This window comes from Leptinotarsa decemlineata, unplaced genomic scaffold (assembly GCF_025532065.1).
Source record: "Leptinotarsa decemlineata unplaced genomic scaffold, Ldec_3_MD MMD2_tig00002082_RagTag_RagTag, whole genome shotgun sequence".
Lineage (NCBI taxonomy): Eukaryota > Metazoa > Arthropoda > Insecta > Coleoptera > Chrysomelidae > Leptinotarsa > Leptinotarsa decemlineata.
The window spans coordinates 263,402-291,357 of record NW_027412573.1 but is presented as its reverse complement, the minus strand read 5'-3'; the positions used below and the strand labels follow the sequence as shown (position 1 = coordinate 291,357).

At 33.8% G+C, this 27,956-nt stretch overlaps 2 protein-coding genes across 6 annotated transcripts in view; one reads left to right on the top strand and one right to left on the bottom strand.

Annotated features, from left to right (window-relative positions):
- Positions 1 to 23,911, top strand: CAH1 (Carbonic anhydrase 1). Of its 3 annotated transcripts, none has more exons than XM_074176750.1 (7): positions 1 to 159; positions 12,555 to 12,589; positions 14,786 to 14,977; positions 17,094 to 17,212; positions 17,631 to 17,726; positions 22,470 to 22,691; positions 23,188 to 23,911. In XM_074176750.1, the coding sequence occupies exons 2-7, from the start codon at positions 12,556 to 12,558 to the stop codon at positions 23,323 to 23,325; spliced, it is 801 nt and encodes a 266-aa protein (XP_074032851.1). In that variant the 5' UTR covers positions 1 to 159; position 12,555; the 3' UTR covers positions 23,326 to 23,911. The 3 variants fall into 3 exon arrangements, with proteins under 3 accessions (XP_074032851.1, XP_074032852.1, XP_074032853.1); XM_074176751.1 differs by lacking the exon at positions 1 to 159 and adding an exon at positions 8,787 to 8,807; XM_074176752.1 differs by lacking the exon at positions 1 to 159 and adding an exon at positions 10,393 to 10,415.
- The window catches only part of LOC111509117 (facilitated trehalose transporter Tret1), a 40,122-nt gene continuing 29,800 nt past the window's right edge, over positions 17,635 to 27,956 (bottom strand). For 2 of the 3 annotated variants that reach the window (XM_074176749.1, XM_074176747.1), the window contains exons 2-4: positions 27,043 to 27,948; positions 25,400 to 25,811; positions 17,635 to 17,757 (exon numbers count right to left, since the gene is read on the bottom strand). In XM_074176749.1, coding sequence (XP_074032850.1) covers positions 17,739 to 17,757; positions 25,400 to 25,811; positions 27,043 to 27,943 — 1,332 coding nt within the window. In that variant the 5' untranslated portion in view covers positions 27,944 to 27,948 and the 3' untranslated portion in view covers positions 17,635 to 17,738. Of the gene's footprint in view, positions 17,758 to 23,566; positions 24,072 to 25,399; positions 25,812 to 27,042; positions 27,949 to 27,956 lie in introns of those variants that run through there. The other variant, XM_074176748.1, reaches the window with a different exon arrangement.

Below are 27,956 nucleotides of genomic sequence, written 5' to 3'. Positions count from 1 at the left end.
GGTCAGTTCGGTAACACAACACACTTTCGAGCCGCTGATCCAGAGGATTATTGCCCGCTTCTTATTGCTCGCGACGAGACGACGACGGTTTTGAAAGTGTCCCGACACCTGTTACGTGTTTTTTCCGTTTTCATTTTTGGTTTTACGGTTTCCAAAAAGGTAAGGCTTCAATCGAGTGTGATTTGTTTGAAATACTATCTTTTCTTTTCGAGGAGAAAATTTAAAACAATGCTTTTATTCACCACAAAACCGGCAAACATGTTGACAATTTTTGTGAATTTTAAAAATAATCTGGAAAATAAAAGACGCCGCGATCACTAATTCACATTGAAGCAATTTTCACGACAATTTTCTGAACTTTAACAAGGTTTTTGCTAAGCAATGATCTCAAAATAAAACGTTAAATGAGTTCTAGTAGAAATGTTCTGAACTCAACTATTTGAGTTCACAATTTATTTCCAGCCGAAAACCAATGAAAATCTTTCATTAACAAAAAGAATCTATAAATAATCAGATATTCTGTAGTTTAGAACTCAAATAACAAGGACTTTATTATTTACCATATATGAATATTCAAATAATGTTATTAATATCATATAAAAAAGTTCACTTTTGTATAAATAACCAGAAATAGTGTATCTTAGAAAACTAGCCTGACTCACCCTGTTTTGATAAAATACTCCTGATGTCAGAATAACTTTCTCTTTCCAGAAAAACAACCAATGTGGAACTTGAAAGTGAAATGAAAATTACTATTATCATTTTCATTTCTTGAAATCAAAACTTATTTATTCCGAATGAGTCTTTTTGGAAATTCTTTCCAGTAAAAGTCATCGAAATATTTCAACCAATTATTTTTACAATCACTTATCAATAGCTTAAGCTGAAGTTTAGGTAACAATCTCTTACTTATAGTGACATACGAATACCTGCACCTTATTAACTGACCATAATCTCTTTAAAATCTGAAGAAAAATAAAGTTGAACATTTTCTTTCAGCTCAGAAATGGAAATTCAATTATCTTGATACGCATTGAATTAAAATATAATTATACGGATATGAAAAATCAACCAAGAACATATTCATACGGTATGCAGCCCTCATATCTGCTAAAAATAACTATTTATTTATTTATTTATTCAACGGGTAGTCCCAATTACAATTTGTTATATAAAAAAAATAATTTGTGAAATCTTAACTAAATTAAAGATAATAAATACAATAAATACATAATCCAATATAAAACGCAATACAATAATATAGTGATAAAATCACAGTACAATTTTGTCATGGATAAAAAAGAAAAAAAAGTTTGTAAAATCTTGAATTGAACTAAAGATAATAAATACTTAGCACAATAATTATATGATATATAGTATAAAAAGAAAACAACTAGATATAAATATATTGTAATAGAGTTTATTAGATGAAGCTTCAAATAATCGATTTGTTATTTTTGTTCGGAAATTGTCCTTTCAGAGGGACGTTCTATCGTTTTTTAAAAAATCTATAAGAGTTCAATGAAAGGCCTGCTAAATTTGTTCAAAAACATGTCATTGTGAAATTCTTCTATCAATCTTCAGGAACATACTAAAACTATACTACAAAATAATGAAATTAGTTAAATATCAAAAACACATGTCAATCAGGCAATAAATAATTGGAAATATCTCTAATGAAATAGTAAGTTTATAAATCTGGGATTATTCTGTAAATTGTTTATGTTTAAATCTCGTAATAACCTGTTTTTTCCAATACGGATTTTCTCGATATTTTAATAGAGAATAGGAAGTTAAGACAATAAAACAAAGTATTTTTTGCCATTGTTAATGATTGTTTTTTCAGCACATTGTTCAAATATCTGATGGGCCATGAAAAATATTGATTTTCGGAAGAAACTAATCAAAAATTCGAGTATTATGAAACAAGCAAATTCACACTTATGGTTTCTTTCCTAGTGTATTTTTAAAGGCATATTAACGTGATATCCAAAAGATTTTTTTCAAAATGTTTTAAATATAATGAAGTAATTACACAAGAGACGATAATCCTTATTGAAATATCTGGAAGAAAATGTTGAAGATCTTACATTGAGCAATGTTTGTTTGAAGGTGATTGACAATGTTTCGTGATGAATTTCACTAGTTCGGACTTCCATTGTCTACTATATAAAATGATTTGAAATCCCTGAAACAAGTAAAAAAGAATAATTAAAAAAAAATAGTTGAAAATAACAATTATATTAAGCAACAATAAACCTGAAATGAAATGATAGTGAAATAACCCACAAGTAAAAATATAATAATTGAATAAATAAAAATTGAACGAATGAAAAAATAAAATAATAAAAAATAAAAAAGTGTAGAGATTCCAAGTCACGTTAGTTCACGACGTTTCGATTGTTGGTATCTACAATCGTCTTCGGGTGATGACTGGACTGATTCCTCCGAGAGATGACTATTTTATAGGTCGTTGAAATACTTTCACTTTCTCTACTTTCCATTTTCCGCTTCACTGATTCCGTGAGAGATGACCGTTTTGGCGGGAGTTGGTAATTTTTCGTTTGATGATGGGTTTCCATATGTTTCGTATATCTACGCTGGCCTGGCTGAATACGTTGTTGGACAACATGTATGCGGCTTCCTTAAATTTTCTCCTGAACCAATGTTCCTCTCTGTGCAAGATCTCAGCTTGGGACCACTCGATGTTGTGTTGATGGGTCCAAACATGGTCTGCTATTCCTGATTTGCTGGTTTCTCCTCGCTGTGTGTGCTTCTTATGCTCGGCAATGCGAACATTCAATGGCCTCTTAGTTTCACCAATATAGGATTTTCCGCACTCACAGGGTATCCGGTAAATGCAATTCTTGGAATCGCAGTCCGCGTTTGGAGGCCTGGTTTTCGTGAGGCTGCTACGGATAGTGTTACCGGATCTGAAACAGGTTTTAATGTTGTACTTGGAACCAATTCTTCTTATCCTCTCCGATAATCCTCTGATGTAGGGAAGTGAAAGCACTGGTTGTGACGGCTTCTCTTCCTTGCGAGGCTCCTGCTGTCTTTTAGCCAAAGTATTTTCTACCATCGCTTTGGAGTATCCATTCCGCTGAAGATCATTTTTGATGATGTCTAGTTCCTTCTCGAGACCTTCCTTTGTATTACAGAGCCCAAAAGCACGGTCTAATAGAGTCTTGATGATTCCTCTTTTTGTCGATTGATGGTGGTTGGATTCGTGGTTCAGATACTGTCCCGTATGAGTGGGTTTTCGGTATACAGATGTTTCCCACTTAGTGTCGGTCCTCTTCACCAAAACGTCTAAGAATGGCAATTCGTTGTGGATTTCCTTCTCCATTGTGAAATTGATGGAAGGTCTCACGCTGTTGATGTGTTTCAGGAAGGCGTCTAGTTCAGTATTTCCATGGTTCCATATTATGAAGGTGTCGTCAACATATCTCAACCAGACTCGAGGTTTCTTGTGGGCTTCTTCAATGGCCAGAGTTTCAAACCACTCCATATATATGTTGGCTATGACTGGTGAAAGTGGCGATCCCATTTACACAAGATGAGTGACTGCCATTTTTCATTCGTTTAATTTTTATTTATTCAATTATTATATTTTTACTTGTGGGTTATTTCACTATCATTTCATTTCAGGTTTATTGTTGCTTAATATAATTGTTATTTTCAACTATTCTTTTTTAATTATTCTTTTTTACTTGTTTCAGGGATTTCAAATCATTTTATATAGTAGACAATGGAAGTCCGAACTAGTGAAATTACATTGAGCAAGTTATTACATGGCCTAATTATTTTCAATTTATACATTTTTTTTCAATCTAATATATAAAACAAAGTTGCAATATCGTGTTAGTTACACCATTCATTACCCAAGAAAGTCTGGATCGATTTTCATGGTTTAGACAAAGTCATTCAGCTCATCCAGAATAGACCTAGTTCTATCACTATGGGGTTAAAAATTTGATCACCCACACTTTTGAAAAACAACTGAGGACCTGACAATAATTACAACATATCACACGCATACTTTTTTTGCGAATTGATTATGAAGTCGATCCGTAACAGTAACACGTGAGTTTTCTGCGTTTTCGTGGTTTCAAGTTATCTGAATAATCATTACTTTCAATTTCTGCTGCGGTTTTTGGAATATCGTAGTACACGAAAGAATCGAACAACAATTAAAATTCCTATTTATGGTATAATCAGTAACTATAATAATTTTACTGCATGAAAAGTCTATAGAGACTGAAATATCCCTTTTTTTGAAAATTTTTCCAGGTCCGACGTGAAACCGTTTCCCGATTTTTTTTTTAATCGAAAGCAGGGGTTTAATGTTGACCTTCGAAGGAAGAAAAGAATGTAGTTTTGGGGGTGTGTCAAATTAACTGAACTTATGGAAAACGAACAAATTGTAAATGTTTCTTCGGTAATTCCGACAAAAAATCAGCAACATATTGTGTATTGTCGACCTTATTTTCTAATCTCACAGGTCAAGAACCATGTTGAATGAATGAATAATTAGAATTCATTATTCAAAAAAGTTTGTTTGTAATAAAATCAATGACGTTGTAAACATCAACAACAGAACCAAATATTTTTTTGAATGATAAATTCTAAAACAGTGTTGAACGTAATTTCTCGTAACCTTTTTTCCCAATCATTTCTATTTGTACTATGGAAAAAAATGTTATGTGCGTTTACGACCGGTTCCATTTATAATGAGGACAATAATCACAGAAATTATTTATCGGCTCCAATTAAGACGCGTGATTTATATTATAATTACGTATTTTAAATCCCGTTTACGACAGAAATATATTAGTGCAGTCTACTGTGATTATTGTGAGAATATAATTTCGAAACAACACTGTTTATCAAGGTTTAGGCGAAAATAAACCATCACAAAATTAAATATGAATTCTCCAACTCATTGGTTCTGCTATTCATTATTTTATTTCTGGAGTTACTTTGATGGCAGTCTATTATTAATATTTTACAGCTATTTCGACCACACGCCATCGAAATTTCACATGAAATGAATAGGTAAATATCGTTGAAGCCATCTTAGATATAATTTTTTTGGGTGTTTGAATTTGAAATCTTTTTATTCATCCATTTCAACGGACATATCCGTTACAGATAATTTTACATTTGTATATAATATCTCAGAATTGAATACATCATATATTTACAATAGCTTCTTTTAGAGGCCAGAGTAATAATGATCTGCTGATTTTAAAATATTAGAAATAACCTGATTTTGACCATAATTGGTTTCCCAAATAGGGATTTTGAAAATATCACTATTTATGTTTCTAGTAGAATTCATAGAAAATGCATGAAACTTGACTGTTTCCAAGCAATTAATTTACTTAGCCATGAAATCTGTTTCTAGTCATTTATGAGATAAATTATTCACGTCTAATGTGCTCAGAATGTTCAAATATTGAACCCTTATTCAAAATATTCTGTCAACGTCTCTCTAAAAATCAATATCAATATTAAAATGAGACGACCACATAGTATAGTTGGTCTCACTATGGCTCAACACTTACGTCTCTAGCAGAACGAAATTGAAGCCCAACAATTTACGGGCTGGAGATGATTTTTCCATTATAAGATGATACTTGGAAGGACATTTTCGAATAAAAGATTCATAGTTCTTCATAGTTTCCTTTGATTTTATTTGAAATGAATTATTGAACTACCGGTCTTCAAGAAGGTGAATTTCTAACATTTATTTTGATTTAACTGTAACAAATTGACACTACACTATTCTTTTAATTCACTGTGTAGTAATGAATATTACTATAGTCCGTTCATAATTTGTCGATAGCACAAAATGAGGGCCCAAGTCATAAAACGGTCGTAAAACTCGTAAAATCATAGGCGGAGGTTCCTGAGGTGTTTATTCATTAAATATAAAGCTTCAGTTTATATTCGAAACTTGCCTTGAAAGGGTGAAGTTGTTACGAACGAAAATAATTTTTGGTTTAGTACATTTTTTAATCGCATTTAATTTACGGCTCGTTGGTGTTTCGGCGTCTACGGCAGTAATTAACGTCTCTAATATTTATTTTGTGAATTTTGTGCAGTGCGTGAGTAACTTTTTTTCATATTCCTACAAACATATACGTACCTTTCGTTCCTGCTTCTTTGTTTGATTGCTTGCGATGGCTTCGTCATCATCATCAACATCATCAAGTTTTACACCGGTACTGTTGCGTACAGTCAGTAAGTCTGTCTATTCACCAAGAGAGAAGACTATTGTTTTGAACGTTCACGATGCTCTGGTTTCTCAGAATCCCACAAACACTGTTCGGAACATAATCAAGAGTTGTGCCAACATGACGGGCGTAGGGGAGTCAACAATATATAATTTCCTATCAGAAAGAAAAAAAAAAGGTATAGCTAACCCAAATACAAACGAATACTTAAAGAGGGGGAGAAAACCTATTGAAATTGATGAATTTGCCAAAAATGGTATTCGAAGGAAAATTCACGAATTTTTTTACAAAAAAGAAATACCCAACTTAAACAAAATTTTACAAGAAGTTACAGACGACCCGGATTTGCCTCATGTCGGACGAACCAAATTGTGGCAAGTTTTAAAAGAATTAAATTTCCGGTGGGAGAAATCAGACCGAAAATCACTTTTGATTGACCGGGAAGAGATAATATGTTGGAGAAGGAAGTATCTAAGATCTATACGAAAATTTCGGGCTGAAGGAAGGCCAATTTACTATCAGGACGAAACGTGGGTAAACGCAGGTCATACTCTCACAAAAAATTGGACAGATAAAAATATATCAAGCTCCAGGCAAGCCTTTATGGAAGGTTGGTCTACTGGTATTTCCCCACCCTCTGGTAAAGGCACTAGATTAATAGTTTCTCACATTGGCAGTGAAAAAGGATTTGCTAAGCATGGTTTGTTGGAATTTGAATCCAAAAGCACAAAATACTATCACGAGGAGATGACAGCTGATGTTTTCGAAGAGTATTTTGAGCAGATGATTGAACATATACCACCAAACTCAATTATAGTATTAGATAATGCACCTTATCATTCACGACTAGTTGAAAGACTTCCAACGACTGCGTGGAAGAAACAGGATATCATTGACTGGCTGCGGAATAAGTCCCTGCCTTACGAAGATGGAATGGTTAAAGCAGAACTTTTAAAAATTGCCCGGCAACACAAATCTAAGTTCAAAAAATACGTAGGTGACAAAATGGCGGAAAGACGAAACATCACAGTCCTTAGACTTCCACCCTACCACTGCGAATTAAATCCAATTGAACTCATTTGGGCACAAATGAAAAGCTATGTGACTAGAAAAAATACGTCATATAAAATACAAGCTTTACGTGAATTGTTATATGAGTATTTACAACATATTACAGAACAAAATTGGCGAGATGCAGTAAGACATGCAATAGAAGAAGAACAAAAAATATGGGATCTTGACAATATAATTGATGCGACTGTAGAGACACAACCGCTAATTATTAACCTGCAAGACGACTCGGATTCCGAAGATGATCCTGTTTATTTTGAATTTGAATAATTTTGTAAGTAATCGTAGTTTATATCATTTAAAAATAGGTATTAATTAAATAAATGTAACTTTTACAAATTGCAAGTAACTTATTATTTTTGAATAAAATAAAGACATTTTTTTAAAATAAAAATACAGTTTACAGTACCTACAGTTTAAGAATATTAATATATTTATTTATTTAAAGTAACTAATGTTTAAATCATATACTCTACGACACTGGTCACTCATTTCCACTCAAAATACCTACATAATCGGATTAAAAGTTTTATAGCTGTATTGTATTTCTTCAGAAACAAGGTGGGTTAGTCGAAAACATCTTAAACTGCCAGTTTTAGTTTGGTTTTTGTTATTATATCAAATTAGCTGTCCTCTCTGTATTTCAGTTCTCTAATGAGGGTCAAACTTGCAGTGAGCTATCAACAAATTATGAACGGACTATAGAATTTTATCCCAACACAAAACCGTTATGTTAAACACCTCGAAACGTGTTTCGATCACCAATTGATCATCTTCAGTTCAATCTTCCTCTTGAAGTCGAGGTACTGACTTGTCATGTTTGGCATGCAAAGTCAACTCTGTATCCAATGAAAGAAATGTTCTTCTATATCCACTGATTTGAGCTTGAAGATAAGTGAGTCATGATTAAATTGTTGAAGACTTCGGAGAAATCGGTATACATATATTCAACGGTTTTCCTTGAATAATGAATTGATAGCAGTCAATTTTTCTGTGGTGAAGCCACAATACTGAGAATTATTTTTGTATCGTTATATTTTATTGCAAGCTCCAAATTTTGTAAAGCCTCAAAGGCTTTACAAATTCACAAAAAGTCTCTATAATTTCTAATTTTCCTTTTACCTAAATCTCGTGTCAACTCCACCACTTATAAGAGCAAAGAACATCATTCCCGATTCCGGGATATCACAAGACCCAACTATTTGCTTATTCGTTTACTGTCAAGTTGCTAACAAGCTACGACAAATTCGTTTCGTAAGTTTCGAATGAAAAGATATTCGTTCTCCTAAACGAAGTCGTTGACTGCATATATTTTTATTTTTGTTTCAGTGCGACTGGAATGTTAAGAGCTTATTTTAGGCTTGTTGTTTCACTCTGCTATTTTCAGCTGGGCTTTTGTTTCAATTACGGTTTGATTCAACAGCTATCTGTTCGATTTCCACTGAAATATTTTTTGCCATTCGGTGGTTGATGAAACTACTCAATAAGTAATAGGTAAATAAACTGTTTTTCTTTTAGTTTCATTATAGGTATGAATTGAAAATAACTTATTTGATTTAAGACTTTCGGATGTTGATCATTCACTAGTTTAATTAACTAACTGACAAACAATCATATACTAGCTGCAGGAAAATTCAGTAAAATCTACGTTCTTTGTCCTGATTATTTCATCATAAGAAGGTTTTCATTATTTTAGATTTCATTATTCTGGATATATTCTTCTTGTGCTAAATTTTATATTTGCCAAACCGGAAGAATTTTCTCCAAAAGAATAAATGGGTTCCCAAGTGAAAAATAGTATCCATAGATGCTTCTTTTTGAAGGCAAACTAGGGCACAGACCACAGACGTTCTTTATTTAGATAGTAATGATATGAAACTAACATAATTTCGCTTAAATTGGTTTCTGGAAACCTAAGCCTCCAGAACCATGTCATTGAAAATAATATGTGCACCCAATTCTTGGGATTATGGATTGATAATACCCTGAAGTTTGATGACCACGTAAAATATCTCAACAAAAAACTTGCATCTGGCTACTACGCTATCAGGGTCATCACCAAGAAGTTGGGAATAGTTGCAGGAAAAACATCACGGTATGATATGAAATTGTACCTATTAATTTATAACTACAAATTAGTCCAAGAAACACCTTTTTAATTATACCGTTTGGCATTTGCAAAATCACCTGACGTTATGAAATGTTTTGATTTTTTTTTAGTTTTCAGCACAACTAAATAGAAATCAGGAAAGCAATGAATTTATCATGTAGAAATTTGTCAGGTAATAATAGTCATAATGATTCAAATGACTATAAAAGCATGACACAGAATTTCCTTTGGTCATTTTTGTACTCTATAATAGAGCCGTCGTCGTGAACGGAGCTTATTTATTCATTTATTTATTTATTCATAACATCCAGCATTTTATTTATTTATAGGTGTATACAATTAGAATTATGAATAATTATACATATAGTAAGATCAATTTTGAATGAAACGGGGAATCTTTCTTTTGAATTGGTTGAAAGTTAGAAAAAATATATCTACACTGTTAACATTATTAACACTTCTAGATATAGTAGTTATGGGATAATGAAAATGATGCGGTATGCATTGGAAACCAGAATATGAAATGTGCTACAAAATCTGGATGAAATACGCGGTCCACTGAATAGCGTTTGAGACAATAAAGCCGAGCGAGCACTCTATTTGCTTATGTATTATTTTATTTGCAAATCTCGTAGTGTTCAATAAAGAATAAATATTTTTTTTACGACTAGATATATTTGGTATCACCCTCGTATTCCTCGACTCTTCATTAAAACTGTATCGACACAGGAAGAAGGCCTAATTGTTGGTATTAATACCGTTTTTGTTTTTATTCGTTATTACTTGACTCAGTATAGTCTGCCGAGCATCAACACATGTTTCTGTTTATGTATTGCTACTGACATCAGTTTCTTTGAAGATTCCGTTGCGTATTAATATAATTAGCTAATTTACATGTATTCAAGGGGAATCGTTATTAGTTCAGTAATATAAAAATGCTGATTAAAAAAATATAAGTGAAATTTTGATATTCTGTATATTTTACTTCCTAGGTGAGTTTGAATAGATAAGACATTCCAAAGTAACAAGACTGATGATAATAATAATTTTACCATTATAGAGAAAAGCTAGCTTACATAACTTACATAACGGGTAGGCATTATTGTCAACTAAAAATAACTGGAATCGCTTGAAAGTGTGTTGAAAAAGTCACACCGTAGTTGAATCAATTTATTTTCGAGCACAGTTCAATAAAGCAATTATTTGTTTGGTCAAATGAGAAACTTTGTTCCACGCCACCTTTCAACGATTGGCAGTAAAATTTTTTGCGACTAATAAGCAAAAAGCACCGGAAAATCGTCAGTCACAAGTGAGCCATTAAACTTAGAATGTTTACGGTTTGAAGCCATTGTTGAGTAACAATCACGTGTCGATCCATTAAAATTCAAGGGCGAAAGCGCAAGAGATATGCTTGAATTCTGATTAGAACATTAGATATGCCGAAGCTACTGGAATACGATTTTACCAAATAGAAAATTTTATTCTATAAACTTCTGTTTATGTTGTATATATCTCCATAGTTTTTATTGAATCACCAGTAGTTTTGTTCTTCCTTTTTTTGGAAGTTTCCAACATATTTTGTTCAATGATTGAAAAACAGAAACACAAAAATCTTTATTCCTAGATGTATTACACTTCTTTGAGTGTATTCAAGGAACACTCAACACATGTTTCGCTATATAATAGTTTCTTCAGGCGTAATATTCATAATTCAATGAAAAGATTAAGCTCTCTTGTGGAAATTAAAAAAAATAATAATCTCGAAAACAACTGAAAAAAATGAGACATTTTAATTGAAAAAATTAGATATTATATTGAAAACGACTACGGAAACAATCATTTCAACCTTCAACGTCAAGGGTCATTAGAGATTCTATATAATTTTTACCTTCAAAATCACGAAGTACCTGCTATTAAAACATATGCATATACGCCTTCGCCATATTGTAGAATATAAGAAACAAAAAATTCCTATCACCCCATGCCGTAGCGAAAGAAAAACCAGTGGGGGGGAGGGAATCCAAATTTTCTCAACCCCATCAGCAAAATTTACCAACTTTCGTAAACATGAAAATGAAGTTGGGAATTTTGTAAAATTGTCACTTCAAAATTCCAGGACTGTTCTCCTACTTGGGAGAAATTAAACTTTTTTGAATATTCCAACTAACTCAGAATTATCTCCAAGTTATGCGTATTGGGAAATCCCAACCTTCTCCTGGTTCTTTCTCTTTTCTTATTGCCTCTCCCTTTCTTTTTTCTCATTTTTATTTTTTTGATTTTTATTCATTTTTTTACTATTATTGTTTTCTATCTTCACGACCTAAAATTTCCCAAATTTTCCCGAATCGAAAAAGCAGGGAGGGGGGCTCCCCCGTCCCCCTGCATGCTCTTGTTTAGACTGCTGCTTGTTTAGGGAAACTTTGTAGGGTAATTGCCACTTTTTTCATTAGAAAAAGAATATTGGCATGTAATTTCGTATATATTGGTAAAACAATTCTCTGCTTCAGAAAACAGCTTTAGAGAAGTAGTTCAGAGAAACTTGGAGTGACGTCATCAGATATATGAAGTAGGATAGCTGTAGTTTTGGACGTTTTTCTGTAAGCGATGTGGAAGTGTGGTTATTATTTAGTGGTTTGTATTCATCTGCCAATGTAATGGAAGTATGGACCCCCAAAAAAGTGCATATTTGTATTTATTTAAGTCGAAATGCAGCAAACAAACTGTAGCTGTTACAAAAGATGAATTTCTTTCTGTGGGGAAATTTTGAAGGTAAAAACATCACATTCCCATTGCTGCAAAAAATTTTAATTCAGAAACTCTCTCGATTATTATTGAATTTAATGAAAGATTCATTGCATAATTTCAATAAAATCTTGAAGAAGCCCCATTAGTGGTAAATTAGTTGTAACTTAATGAAACTATTCCAGATGGTCAACAGTGACAAATTCCGTTCGATTGAAAACTGAACTGTGGTGTTTATTTTATAAGTCGCTTTGGTGTCGAGAGGTCATTATAATCTTTACGAATAAAAATAAAACTTCGTTGTAATTAACAGATATTTTTTCAGATAACAATGATCCTAAACAATCCATTTCGACTGATTGAAATATATTAATATATTTTTTTTACAGAATGGCTTTGGATTGGGGATACGGACCAACGAATGGTGAGTCAAATTCAACAATAATAGCAATTGTTTTATTGTAAAGAAGTTGCACTTTAAACTTCTTCCAGAATATTTTTCATTCTCAAATAGTTTATCAATTTTCCATCAATTCGAAAGTAAAAACTATAAAATAATACTACAAGAGAGATCGATGTTCACAACAGTGCTGATTGATCCATCCTCAATTATCTGAATGAGGAAATGAAAATTTCGTTGCGTGCAGCACATTCTTAATTGTCTCTCTTGATTACGTTTATAACATTCGGATGTTATTAAACTATATACAGTGTCTCTCTCAGGATTATACAGTGTGTGACACCGAAAATGGAACAGATCGAATATCTTCAAGAAAAAATGAAGAAACAGGTCGAATTTCAATTCCAAAGGAAAATTTGTTTGTGATAACTTCAACTGTCTTATCTCTTCCCTCGCCTCTAGTGTGGATGACCAACACGCTTAGAATTCAAATAGGGAAATACTAGTTGTGACACATTATTAAAAAAGTAATTTCTTAAGGAATCCATTCATGTGACAAGTAGGTTTCAATAGAGCTGAGAAATGTATTGAAGTTCAGAATTTCGCTAAAAACTATGAAAAGCACTAGGAAAATTAGAGATATATTATTACGTACATTTGGTATTTTTGGATTTCAATTTAGAGCAAAATCAATAACTTGTACTCTTGCCAATTCAGTATATTTATAGAAACAGGAAATATATATTTATGTTATTAAACAAGTTAAAATGTGAGATATCATCCATTTGTCAAATAGTTCAAAATTCAATAAAAAATAAATATAATTTAAAAATTACTCTAGTAGAACTCGTGCTGGTAACGTCTTTAAATGAGAAAATTACAAAGAACATCCCACCAAAGAATCATAATCGCCATAATATTTTTTTTATCTGAATGTCTCAAAATTATTTTGTTTTTCGTTTTCCAACAGCAATAAACCTTGTAATCAACAAGTTAGCTGTTCACCCTCAATCTTGGGTCACAAATATTTCCAAAAATAACTGCTAAGATAATATAATCACATACTGTACATAATTGACAGCACTATTATCTTAATTTTGCGTTTACTGGATATTGTCAATAATCAACTAGTACTTAATGAATTGTTTTTGAAATGATTGAGACAATAATATGTTTACTACTGAATATTTTTAAAATCCTGATAACAACAATTTTTTAAATTACAAACAGACATAGTTCTGAACCATTAGTTCATATACTATCATGTCAACAGATGTCGCTAAGAGCAATTCTCTCAATGGATTTCTAAGAATAAAAAATCTGTCTAATCTCATTTCAATTCAAACTCAAGAGACAATTGAGAAATATCCTGTTTATAGTTATTCAGTAAAGCAATTTTCAGTATTATTGTAACACGACAAAATCGATTTCTACGTAAAACACTTAACTTGTTCTACGAGAGACAAAACTATGACGAACAATTTAAATATAAACGAACTCGATTCAAACTTAGACATTGCAAATAAATTAAATAACTGCCTTTGGAAAGGTAAAACAGACCGTATTTGTGTCTGCTTAATATTTTGACGATCATAAAACACATTTAATTCACTGAAAGAACTATGGATTGAAGTGATGTAACATCTAGAAATGTTTTGTTTCGCTTTTGTCATGAATAAAATATATGTTTACAAATTCACTAGGAAAGTGTAGGCGAAAAGAAAGGCAGAGCTTTATAGAGATGAATTATGTAGATCAAAATTACATAAGATGTTTGTAGAATTGTCACGCATCTACCAACATAATATATCCACAAATTGGTCTCTCTCATGAAATCAGTATCGATAATGGGTGTTTTTTTAATAGAACACACTCACCTTTGGAGACAAGTTAAAAAAAATATTGTCTAGCATTAAACCCATGCTAAAGAAGAATTTACTGAAAAATTATTCATAAACTATCACAGAATAAAGCTTTAATATCATTGTAATAGATAATAAGTAGTTCGAAATCATTAACGAATTAAAACAATAGTTTCGAACCCTGACCATGAAGACTGATTCCACTTTTCAAAAATCAAATTCCAAATAGTTATGGAAATGGAAAATAGTTCCATTTCTGCAATCGTACTTTTTGAACCCATGATAAAACATATATTCTGTTTATGTTTGGCAAATATTCCGTTGAACTGAAAAATTAATTGAAAATGTTTATTTTTAGGGCCAAACACATGGCCTCAATGCTACCCAGAAGCTGCTGGTCAGAAACAGAGTCCCATCGACATCAATCCCGTTGACCTGAAGACGCTCAACGCCAATAAGAAGTTGGAATGGAAATACGTTCCAGAAAATACAGACGACGTTAGCAATCCTGGATATGGTTGGAAAGTTCACGTACATGGACACGGCTCAGGTAAATGTTATAAAAGATTGGTCTTTGCCACTTGAAACATGTATTTGTTTAAGAAAAAGTGGTGAGATATACTTCTACGAAAACGCCATCTATGGGATTGACGGAGAACTCAGTTCTCGGATATCAAAGATGAACGAGGCAACTAGATCAAACAAGAGTTCAAAAATGAAGCATTACTGATCCATCACCAGACAGCGATGTTTAGACTCGCCGTAGTGGTGTTTTTTTTTGGATTGCGAATGCTTTGTTCATAGGCCCTGGTATTAACTATAGATGTCTCGCAGTGAGAAATGTTCTATCGATCCCATAGCTTGCATCTTCGTAATAGTCCAGTCATCTTAGTAAGTTCACCTCGGAATTTGAAATACTCAGCTATAAACTCGTAAAAACTTGTATTTTGACACCCTTAAAGTTGTTTCAGAACCTACATATGGTACGCAAAATTAAAATATATGGTCAAATGTCACAAAAATCCAATTTTTGCACATTTTTTGCAAATATCCCGTTTCCTATGGGTTTTACGCTATTTGTATTGGATATCAATATTGTAGAGGATTTTATTCCCTACAACTTTTGTTTCAAAAATTTTTTCATACGTTGAATCGCTTTTAAGATAAAGGGCGGAGAGCCCGCGGTTAGAGCATCATTAAAGGTCAACCGGTAGCCCCGGTCAAAAACACGCCGTATAAAGTTTATCAATTATTGTTGAATGCGTTATTAACAATTACATTATATTTAATAAGTTTTGTAATTAATTAAATGTCTATGCATTCAATAATAATGGTTGTTCCAATTACGCAAGAAAAAATCCTATAAAATCCAAATAAGGTAGGGGAGACCGGGGCAAGATGAAGTTCGGGGCAGCACGGGAAGTAAGCTTGTGTGCGTGAATAGTAATCGTGTTCGGAGCGGCGACAGCGCCATTTGCAAGAACTTCACTCTCCGCTAGTGTGTCCAAGCAGAGCGAACAGGTTAGAACTCGTTTTTGCGCTGCAGAGAGAAAAAAAGTGATATTGCAAGTGTTTTTACGCGATATTTGATTCGAAAAACTGATGTACAGACATGTAAGTACCTGTGTTAATGTATTATTTCAATTCCGAGCTTATTATAGTAGTCCAAAACATTAAATTCAAACCAGATTTTTTCGCCGGTAAAGGGATACTATCCCGTTTTGCCCCGCCCTTGTCATTAAAATAACAATTTCTATGTACTGATAATTAAGTGACTGAAAAAGGTAAAAAACAAATAAAGAAACCTGGAAAAAAGACTGCAAAGAAGATTAAAAAGACAACTGACAAGGAAAACCTGCAGAAAAAGCGTCAAACCAGAAGGTGCAAAAAAGAAACTGAATCGGAAGATAGTTCATCCCAAGGAGAGGATGATGACTGTGCTTGCATCTATTGTAGGTACTTATACTCAGATTCAACCGAAGGTAGGGTCATCTGCGGCATGTGCCACGGTTGGGCGCATAATTCATATGCCGGAGTAGCTGAGGAAGATGAAGAGGCACACATTTGTGAACGCTGTCTACCCGATTAAAAAGGCTACTCGTTTTGCCCCACAGTGTTTCCCATCTAACCCCAGTTATGGGGCAAAACGGGAAATTTGCGAGTTTATTTTTTCATTATTTGCCAAAAAAAGTTCTGTGATTTTGCATGCTACAACGTTTAATTACAAGAGAGAAATGTATAATGGTTACCTCTTTTGTTAAAGAATGTTATTAAAGAGTTTAATTTTTATTGTATAACGAGTTTTGTCGTAGCTATCTCATCTTGCCCCAGTCTCCCCTACTAGTTTTCCGCCGAATGTCCAAAATACGTTTATAACATATGTACACAAAAAAAATATGAAAACCAGTTTAACATAAGATGCAACAAAGAAGAACCCCAAAATTTGGATGAAACTATCACTTCCAATTCTTCGTGAACTGTTAGTGTTGGATTGCGAATGTTTATTTTCGAGTTGTTCTGCTCTCAAATATCCTGGTCCACTTGAAACTATTATCGAAAAAATACTCCTAGCAACTTTGAGATGTCAAATAGATACGATTGTCACATTTTGAAGTTGAAGTGACCATATATTTCACAACTAATATAAAAAATAATTTCGTTTGTAGAATTAACCGGTGGACCACTTGAAGGAAAATACATTTTGGAACAATTCCACTGTCATTGGGGAGAGTCTAACGACAAAGGCTCAGAGCACACAATTAATGGACAAACATTCGCAGGAGAGGTAAGGAAAATGATCAACGTTGAATGAATATACTGGTTGCTAAAAGTTCCATTGGAAATAAAATAATATACCTATTTTTCAAGGATGTACTCGAATTGAAGGATCAATGATAGTCGAAAGTAATATAGGCCAGAGCTTTGTTTTGGTATTTCAATGTTCAAGAAACTGCAGTAACGATAGTTACAAACACAAGTGGTGTAAAACATAGACAGTTTTATTTCTCATTTTTCATAATACGATATATTCTAAGACGATAAAGAATATTTGCTTATCGTCGTAAATAAAAAAGTAACTTTGACTATTACGAATCATCTTTGCATTAATACATCTACCGAAAGTAAATATCAGGTTGCCAAAAACATCTGTACTATGTTTACTCCAAGTACTGATTGTGAATTTCTTTCATTTTCTGTTTCAGCTTCATTTGGTTCATTGGAACTCAACAAAATATCAATCGTTCGGAGAGGCTGCCCAGCATCCTGACGGATTATGTGTTTTAGGCGTTTTCTTGAAAGTGAGTTCACGTTCAATACTTCCCCAAATTTCTGAAACATGAAACGAAACATTTGTTTATCTGTGTTTATAGACAATAGCCCTTAGGCGCGAGATATCGGCAAGCGACATCCCTCAGAACAGGTTTATTATCACCAAGAAACTTTTATAAAGATACGAGGGATTTACAATAAATAGGGTTGAAGACGGACCTATTAATTGACAATATTCACGAAGAAATAGTTGAACATGTTTCAAGCGTTTCATGATTAGCAACTCTGATGTAATATTGAGGAGAAGACGTGATATTATTGTAATTGTACATCGTAATTTGTATCGAAGTTTCGATTGTTTTCCAACAGATGGCATGTAAAGGTTGAATTGGTTTTCTTCAATTCAAAACTTCTTATGTGTTCGGAGATTGTGGTTTTGATATTTTTCGATGTCTTTCCAATATTAACTTCTGGTCACGAGCTACATTGCAGTCGATGATCACCAAGTGATCATCTTCAAACTGGTTTGATCTTCCTCTTGGAGATGATCACTTGGTGATCGAAACACGTGTCGAAGTGTTGAAATAACGCTGTTGGAAAAAAACCCCAATAATATTCAAATGGAAACTAATTTGACAGATGTAGCTTCAACGAGTATGTGAATCATACTGCAGGCTGCTGTTTTATGTTGGAAAGAGTGCTCAGAATGGTTGTTGATAGTTGTGTTTGTTTGGGCTGGTTAATGGTAGATTGCTAAATCATGTTTGTTGTTAATTTTTGTGATGGTCAGGTCCAACACGTTTATCGAATTATTGTTCTGAAGTTCTATTGTGAATTCTATACAGGGCTTTTCATGATGAGCGTTAATTAGCCGTTTCTGGCAAACTATTCAACGGATCAACCTGAAAATTCCACAGTATGCATAAGTCAATATGACCTACACCCATAAAGTATTTTAAACGAAGCGGTGTTGTCGCTTCTACTATAAAGTAGCGGCTTCTTTGATTTTTCAAATGGAACACCCCGTATATAATATTATATTATGATTCAGTATTACTTTGTCAACAAATTCATATACTATTTCCCTATACCTATCTATTACCGTTTAGAAGATATAAATTAATTTCGATATTTTTTTTACCAAACATGAACTTTTATAAATGCTGATAATCTTGAACTCTCTTGCACTAAAACGATCAAATTTGAAATGGAGTGGAGTGATACTATGAGGATCTTCATTCCGAGTCATATTTTCATTTGCCTCATACAGGGTCTTCAAAAAATGCAGATACTTTGATCTCATGAAAAAATGAGTGGAACTCAATTGTTTCAAATGGAACACCCTGTATATTTCAACATTTTTGAGCTCTACATCCAATTTTAGATTAACTTTGTTCAGATAATACTATTTCTATTTTGAACCGTTTTCGAGATAAACTGTTTCAAACGGAAACTGACGTGGTTTTCTTGCTCGTTTCTTTGAATTCATCACTTATTTTGGATATTCAACGACACTTCATTTTAGATCTATCTGCCACCTAATGCTCGATATTTTTAATTTTTTAAGGTTTCCAGCTATTTTGAAAACTACATTTTTTCTGAAATCCTCTCTACAAAGTATGGCGGGTAGAGATACTGAAAAGATTAAATATTTTCGAGGTCAGCGCCTTGTATAACTCGTTGTTACAGGAAAGACTGTTGAAACAACTTTCGTGTTAACTCAAAGAATGATTTCTCATCCTCAATAATAACAAAGATGAACCCACGGTGGGTTAAAAAGGTGAATCTACATATTGAAAACCTGTTCATATCAGAGCGTAGAAAAAAAAATCTCATGATATATGGTGATGCCATCTACTGATGACGAATGTAATAAATTTTTGATCGTTGCACTATCTAGTATTCAAAGATGAAAGTAAATTCTTTCCATGTCGTGGCGCCATCTAGTATTGAAAGACGAAATTAAGGGGGGGTATTGTGGCGCCATCTAGTATTCGAAGGCAAAAATAAATTTCCGATCGCATTGCCATCTATCACTCAAAAACTGAACAATTTTTCGACGGCAGCGCCATCTATTATTCAAAGACGAAAGTAAAGCCATTTCATGTCGTGGCGCCATCTATTATTGGAAGATGAAGGTAAGTGGGGTTTTCATTGTGGCGCCATCTAGTATTCGATAACAAAAATAAATTCCGATCGTATTGCCATCTTGCACTCAAAAATGGAACTATTTTCGATGGTACCGCCATCTCTAGTAAGTTTTTTGAAGTTTTGTGTCATTATTTTCGGATTGTTGCGCCATCTGTTATTGAAAAAACGACACTCCATTTCAAATTCTGCTGCCACCTATTGCTCGATATTTTTTATTTTTTAAGGTAGTTTCGGCTGTTTTGAAAACTACTATTTTTCTGAAATCCTCTACGAAGTATGGAGGGTAGAGATTCTAAGAAGATTCATGTAATGAAACAAACATGTAATCTCTTCAAAAGATTGTCATGTGTAGCGCTTCTGGTCAAGTCTGAGGTCAAACTATTGAAAGCAGTTGTAACTCTCGATTTCAAATCTTCCATTGTTGTTATTGGAGTAGAGTAAACCATATTTTTAATGAAACCCCACACGAAATAATCTAATGGATTGCCATCTGGTGTTCTAGGAAGCTAACGAAAAGGTCCATTATTACCAATCCATCTGTCTTCGAAAATTTCGGTTAAAACTTCGCTGACTGAATGAAAATTATGGGGTGGAGCACCATCCATTTGGTACCATACACGTTCTCTTCCTGGTCTATTAATTAAAATCATTTGAGTTCCATTCCTCAGTAAATTTTCATATATTGATGCATTCAAATTATCATCATAAAACTCGATATAAAAAATTGACTCATTCTTTATGGCACAAAATACATTGAAGCGCCATCTTTCTTGAAAACCCCTTTGGCGGACAACATGGGGATTTTCTGTTGTGTCTATTGAAAACTCCATTTTTTGTGAACTTGGCCTCATCTGTCCATATGATATTGTCAAGGAAATGTTCATCCTCTTGAGTCTTGACAAGTAACCATTCAAAGAATTCCACTCTACGAGGTAAATCAGTCTCTTTCAAATGTTGGACACAGTAGAACTTATAGGGATGCCATTTATGCTTACTAAGAATTCGTGCAGAGAAGCATTTGGAAATGCATGAAAGTATCCCAAAACTGTTATACCATTGTCATCATCATCCACTTTAGTCTTCTTACGAATGATTTTTGGACGGAAGGTTCCAATCAACGTACAGTTTTTTAGTAGTCGATTTATCACATTATTATTCGGCTTCGGAAGTTATGGATATCTTTCATGAAATACTCGGCATGTTCTACTTGCAATTCTATTGCACTCACCATAAATTATTAATAAATTCAAGAAATCTTCATTACTGTAACCTAATCTTGACATTATTCTATTATAATTGGTAGCTATCACAATCATTCAAAACCACCAACGACGTTAAATAATTGGTTTATTTATTTTTCTAAAGCACACTATTGAAAAATATTGATGTTTACTGTTGTACGTTAGAGACCAATACCTCAATGTATACAAATTGTAACTTTTTCTAAGGTAGGTACATACCAATTTCGAATTGACTGATCTGAGACAGTTAAAAAACTGGATCAAAAAGAAATATTATTAAGTATAAAGAAAATGTTGAATATCCAAAATAAGTGATGAATTCAAAGAAACGAGCAAGAAAACCACGTCAGTTTCCGTTTGAAACAGTTTATCTCGAAATCGGTTCAAAATAGAAATAGTATTATCTGAACAAAGTTAATCTAAAATTGGATGTAGAGCTCAAAAATGTTGAAATATACAGGGTGTTCCATTTGAAAAAATTGAGTTCCACTCATTTTTTCATGAGATCAAAGTATCTGCATTTTTTGAAGACCTTGTATGAGGCAAATGAAAATATGACTCGGAGTGAAGAGCCTCATAGTATCACTCCACTCCATTTCAAATTTGATCGTTTTAGTGCGAGAGAGTTCAAGATTATCAGCATTTATAAAAGTTCATGTTTAAAATATCGAAATTAATTTATATCTTCTAAACGGTAATAGAGGTATAGGGAAATAGTATATGAATTTGTTGACAAAGTAATACTGAATCATAATATGATATTATATACGGGGTGTTCCTTTTGAAAAATCAAAGAAGTCGCTACTTTATAGTAGAAGCGACAACGCCGCTTCGTCTTTAATATTTTAGGCGTGTAAGTCATATTGATTTATGTATACTGTGAAATTTTCAGGTTGATCCGTTAAATAGTTTGTCAGAAACGGCTAATTAACGCTCATCATGAAAAGCCCTGTATTTTGCTGTATGGAATTGATGTATTGAAAAAATAATGACTAACTGTCAATATGTTCCTGAAAAACAGGCTAAAACGTCGTCTACATATTTGTACCAACCGTCTTTTCTGGAGGACATTTTCAAAACGACTGAATTTTTATCAAGCATACTCAATATGGGTAGAATTCAAAAGCAAAAATCTTTTTTTATTAAAATGAACTATTTACATGCCTACATTTCATAAGTACCCCTACCTTAAGGGTAGAATTGGAACCTCTAGAGCAAATCAATTTATTGAAAACACTTTTTTCGCATCAGAACAAAAATCCTTAATCTCGACGTGCATTTCGGTAATCAAGTTAACATCATCAAGGTATGATGCAATCTTGGGAAAAGAGTTTTCAGTAGATACACTCAGTATGATTTACTTATTGAAAATTTTCACAGCCAGGAAAGAAGCACGACGAGATAGAGAAGGTCGTCGCACAATTGGAAAAAATCGAATTCAAAGGCGAAAGTACCAAAATATTCGGTCCGCTGAATCCGGCCTTGCTTCTTCCAGAGAATAGTGGATACTACACTTACCAAGGATCTTTAACCACGCCGCCTTGTTCTGAATGTGTCGTTTGGATCGTTTTCAAGGAGCCGATCGAAGTCTCCAACGAACAGGTGATTTTCTTGTTCTATTTTTAATTTTTTAAATATTTTTCGTCCCGGTCACCAGTAAAATTAATGAGTATAGACGTCTAAAAATATTGACGATGAAATTTACTCATTTTTCACTGAATACGTGGCTTACATAAATATTAACATGAAAATAATCAGCACAAAATAAACTGGGCAATGAATGATATACTACAGTTTCTTTCACGTATAGTCAATGGGCATACTTGAAGACTGGCTATAAATCAAATCATCTAAAAGAACAATTCGTTCAGGCCAGTCTGTCGGATATAATCCAACGCCCTTCGTGGTATTAGCCAGGGGAGTAGTTGTTTTCTGATAGGTGTCAGTCCATTAACCTACTGTGTAGGGTGTTGAGACTGGCCTGAACGAATTGTTCTTTTAGATGATTTGTACTACAGTTTCATTTTCCATTACCTTGTGATTGTACGAAGAAATTCTAATCGATAAAACTGTTATCTAAAACGATTACATGTTACAGCTGACAGCCTTCAGGAACTTGAAATCTTACTGCAAAGAAGACAGCTGCCCCTGCGACGAATTCAAAGGGTACGTCAAAAGCAACTTTCGACCAACTCTACCAGTGGGACAGAGAGAAGTCAAAGAATGCAGACAATGAGTGTTGGAGAAAATATGAACGAGAGCGATATACTTATGAAACAGATGCAGCTAGGATATCTAACCAGCCTTCAAGCATGAGATTATTGGTTTACTGAGGAAAATTGAGAACTATGCATACATTCTTGGTTTTTGCATCAACCTAGACATGTATTCTTCATAAATTGTTTTTTTTTTGGAAATTTTAACCCATTGAAAAATAAGAATCTCTGCAACTAACTATAAGTTTTTCCAGGTTCCAATTTTGTGATGATGCAACAAGAATAAATAGAAAATAATATTTACCATAGATCAATAACATGACAACCTCATACATTGTTCATGCTTTTATCAAAAATTCATTATGGAATTTTCTCCTGTAGAGAAAAACTAATGTGAATTAGGGTAAGATGCAATATTGCAATGACTTTTTATTGTAGAGTTAGGAGTTAGTACTTAATTGTAGTGAAACATATATTATGTTGCTGATTGATGTAAATATATATATATTTGATAGACATTTGCTTGTAAATCTCCTACACCTAACAAATTTAAATGAAGCAAACTTCAACTTTGTCATTATTGAAAATAAAAAATCATTTATCATCTTTTGAGTTGATTTGAAAGTTGTCTAACAGTCTTTCCTGTAAAACAACAAGTTATACAAAGCGCTAGTCTCGAAATTATTGAATCTTCTTAGAATCTCCACCCTCCATACTTCGTAGAGGATTTCAGAAAAATAATAGTTTTCAAAACAGCCGGAACTACCTTAAAAAATAAAAAATATCGAGCATTAGGTGGCAGCAGAATTTGAAATGGAGTGTCGTTTTTTCAATAACAGATGGCGCAACAATCGGAAAATAATGACACAAAACTTCAAAAAACTTACTAGAGATGGCGTTACCATCGAAAAATAGTTCCGTTTTTGAGTGATAGATGGCAATACGATCGGAATTTATTTTTGTCTTTGAATACTAGATGGCGCCACAATGAAAACCCCACTTACTTTCGTCTTTCAATACTAGATGGCGCCACGACATAAAAGGGCTTAACTTTCGTCTATAAATACTAGATGGCGCTGCCGTCGAAAAAATAGTTCCGTTTATGAGTGATAGATGGCAATGCGATCGGAAATTTATTTCTGTCTTCAAATACTAGATAGCGCCACAATCAAAACGGCACTTACTTTCGTCTTTTGATACTAGATGGCGCCACGACATGAAATATATTTACTTTCGTCTTTGAATACTAGATAGTGCCACGATTTAAAAAAAAAAAGTGTAACACTTGTCATCACTAGATGGCGCCACCATATATCATGAGATTTTTTTCTTACGCTGATATGTTTTTTCAATATGTAGATTCACCTTTTTAACTCGCCGTGAGTCTCTAGCCCTCACAGTCATCTAAGTTCGTTTTTGTTGATAAAACGATAGAAGTTTGAGTCTTTTGAGTCCTTTGAGGTAAATATATTCGTCTCAGTGTGAGTTAATTTATCAAAAGTAGTTATATCTGAACTACCACCAGAAAATTGAAAAAAATATAAAACGAGGTTCCATTATTATTGTAGTTTTCACCTATACGGTTATCCTAATATCAGTTAAAAGGTTACTTTTGTATTTCCAGCAGAATGGAGTGTCAAAATTTGATTGTCTTGTTCTTTGATAAAGGACTGTACTGTAATAAGGTTATTCGAAGAATGACATTCATAGGCAACGCTATGATGATGTGAACATCCTTCAAGAGAAAATAATAGAAATGATTTGATGAAAGGTAACCAAGAAAGAATTCAACGATTTTTTATATATTAATTTCAACAAATAGCTTGAAGTTATCCTTTACTAATTTTTATTATTTTTACCTCTCAATAAGCTAATAGTTTGTCAATTAGAACGAATTTTTATTTACAATAAGACGAGTGGAGCGCACTGTATATAAAAACTCAACAATAAAGCTATAAATGAGTTTCTATGAAATTAAAACGAAACATCAATCAGTGACAGGTCGTACAAACTAACTGAAGTTGTAACATAAAATTAATCAGTAGGTATTTATTGTAAGATAAGTTCTAGTTTCGTAAACAAGTTTGAACTCACTTGGCACTAGCATCACCTCGTACTTCCGCTTGTATCTCTTCCAAAGTCTTCTTCTTGGTCTCCGGGAGAAAAACGGTAACCAAAACGAAAGCGACGATACAAATACAACCAAAACAGTATAAAGAGATGAATATTCCGAAAGAGTCTTTCGCCCAGCCAAAAAATTGCAGAACTGCGATCGTGGTCAAGCTATAACCAATGTTTATGATGCAAAATCCAATGACTCTCATTTTAGACGGAAGAATTTCGCTAGCTATTATATTCGGAACCGTATTCAGCCCGCACCCATAAAACACCGTGTATACGACTATGGAAAACAACTGTACGAAGTCGAATCCTGAAGTATCTATGTTTGTAGCGGCTTTGATGTAGAGATATGTCCCTTCAAGAAACACCATCAAGGCAACCATACCTGTGAAATTTGAAAACTTTCTAGACTGGTGTATCGAAAAGGAAATAGTTTCAGTTTAAGTGTCCAAAGAAATGAAGAAAGAAAATGACTAAAATGAAAATTCCCAATAAATATATATCAAACACACACAGAAGTTGAGATACATTCGTTATAGAATTGAAACCCTACACAACGTGATGAAAAAGTATTGATAAAAAGTGTCACTTACATGGAACATCATCATTCTCGAAGGTGTATTTCGAAGATTGGGGACAAGACACCTGTCTTATAAACACTTTTTTTGCCTACATTACATTACAAGTTATTCGTTTCTTCCGTTACACTACGACTTTGTCTTGTCCATAACGTAAAGTAAATTTGGTAGCAATATTGTTGAAATGGATGATATGAAGACATAGGAAAAAGGAGGGAATAAACCCCCACGAGGCTACAATTTTTCAAATGGTACCTAAATATCAATGAAATGCTTACTGTAAAACTGACCTCTTTATCTCACTTCATATCACTGATTTCGGGTAGGAATTTGTGGTAAATCTTCTAATGAGAGTTTTCGTTAATTTCAACGTAGTAATTCATGAAAAGATATAGTATGGACTGTTCCAAACGGGATCTTTGTCACTGTTCACAGTTCTCATACCACATTTTGCTATTTCCAGAGTTTCAAAAGCATCAAAAATTCAATTCGGACAGTTTTCAGACAATTTCAGACAGTTTTCATTGATCTATGGCTATTCTCTGAGCGATACTAGGTTTTTCTGGTCTTAGAAACTGGAAATGTGCTGCTTGTTCTTTGAAACTAATTTCAATGCATCATTTAGTCTGACCTATATAATTTTTCTCACAGTCCTCACAGCTCATTTCATATATTCCCGACTTTTCAACTCTCAACGTCCTGCCTAACAAATGATGAAGGGAGTGAGACGTTTTGAAGGCTACTTTCACGTTCAATATAAAAAAAAATTATCTGATCCGTTAGTGTAACTTGGTTCATAAGGAAAGGCAAATTCTGAATCTGCTTCATTTTAAAAAGTCGAAGATTCACGAAGATTTCTCTAAATTCACGTTTCCTAAATATTTGAAGAAAATATGATTTGGGAACAGTTTCAGAATTTGGAATTAGTTTTCTTCATCTCCTCAAGACGCTAACTTGGTTGGTGAAAGAGTGTTACGGTTCTTGTTATTGGAAAAGGTGATTGTTTTAGATCCAACAAAAAAAGTGCACGATACGTACCGAGAGACACCAGCATCAAAGGCCTTCTACCACTGTAATCGACGACCATTTGGGAAAACAAAGACGAGACGAAGAACGTGACGAAATAGATGATGGTGGCGACATCTGCCGATAGAAAACTTCTGCTTTCCTCGAATATGGTCGTGGCGTACGACTGAATGGCCATGGAACCGCTCAAAAACTGCGACAGACACACCATCAGCGCTATGAGGAAACTCTTTCTGTAAGTCTTGTTGCAGAACAAATCTCCCAGAGTTTCTTTGTCGTCCCCCTCCTCCATGATCCCCTTGGAGATTCGGTACAGCTCTTCGACAACTTCACCTCTGCCGTTAAACTTCTGGAGACTTGCCTTGGCGGCCAGAACATCCTTATTCATCAAGTAAAAGTAGGGGCTTTCCGGCAGAAACGGAAGAAACAACAACGTCATTAGGCTGATCAGAGCTCCTATAACGGTCACAGAGGTCAAAGACCCGAAAAAGAAAAAGGTGTTTATCAGCAGCATCCCCAGCACCATGGACAACGAGTATGTCGACCCCAAAAAGCCCCTGATCTCTGGCTCGGCGATTTCTGCCAAGTAGGGAGGGAAAGCCGTGAAGAACACGCCATCTGCTATTCCCGCCAGAAATCTTCCGACGAACATGAAGGCTGCTGATGGAGCAAAGGCCATCAATATCCACGAGATGCACAAGGGTAAAGTCGCGATGATGACGAATCTATTGTGGCCGACCTTGTGAAGGGTTGCGGCAGTGATGACGTCTCCCAATAGCGCACCCAAAGGCATTACCGATACTAGAGAATAGCCTTCGGAATTAGTTATTTCGAAGGAATAGTTTCCGCTCGTCAGGATCGGCAAGGCTCTAGATGACCATCCTTGATGCATTCCCAGCGATATCATGCCCATATTCCCTGAAAAC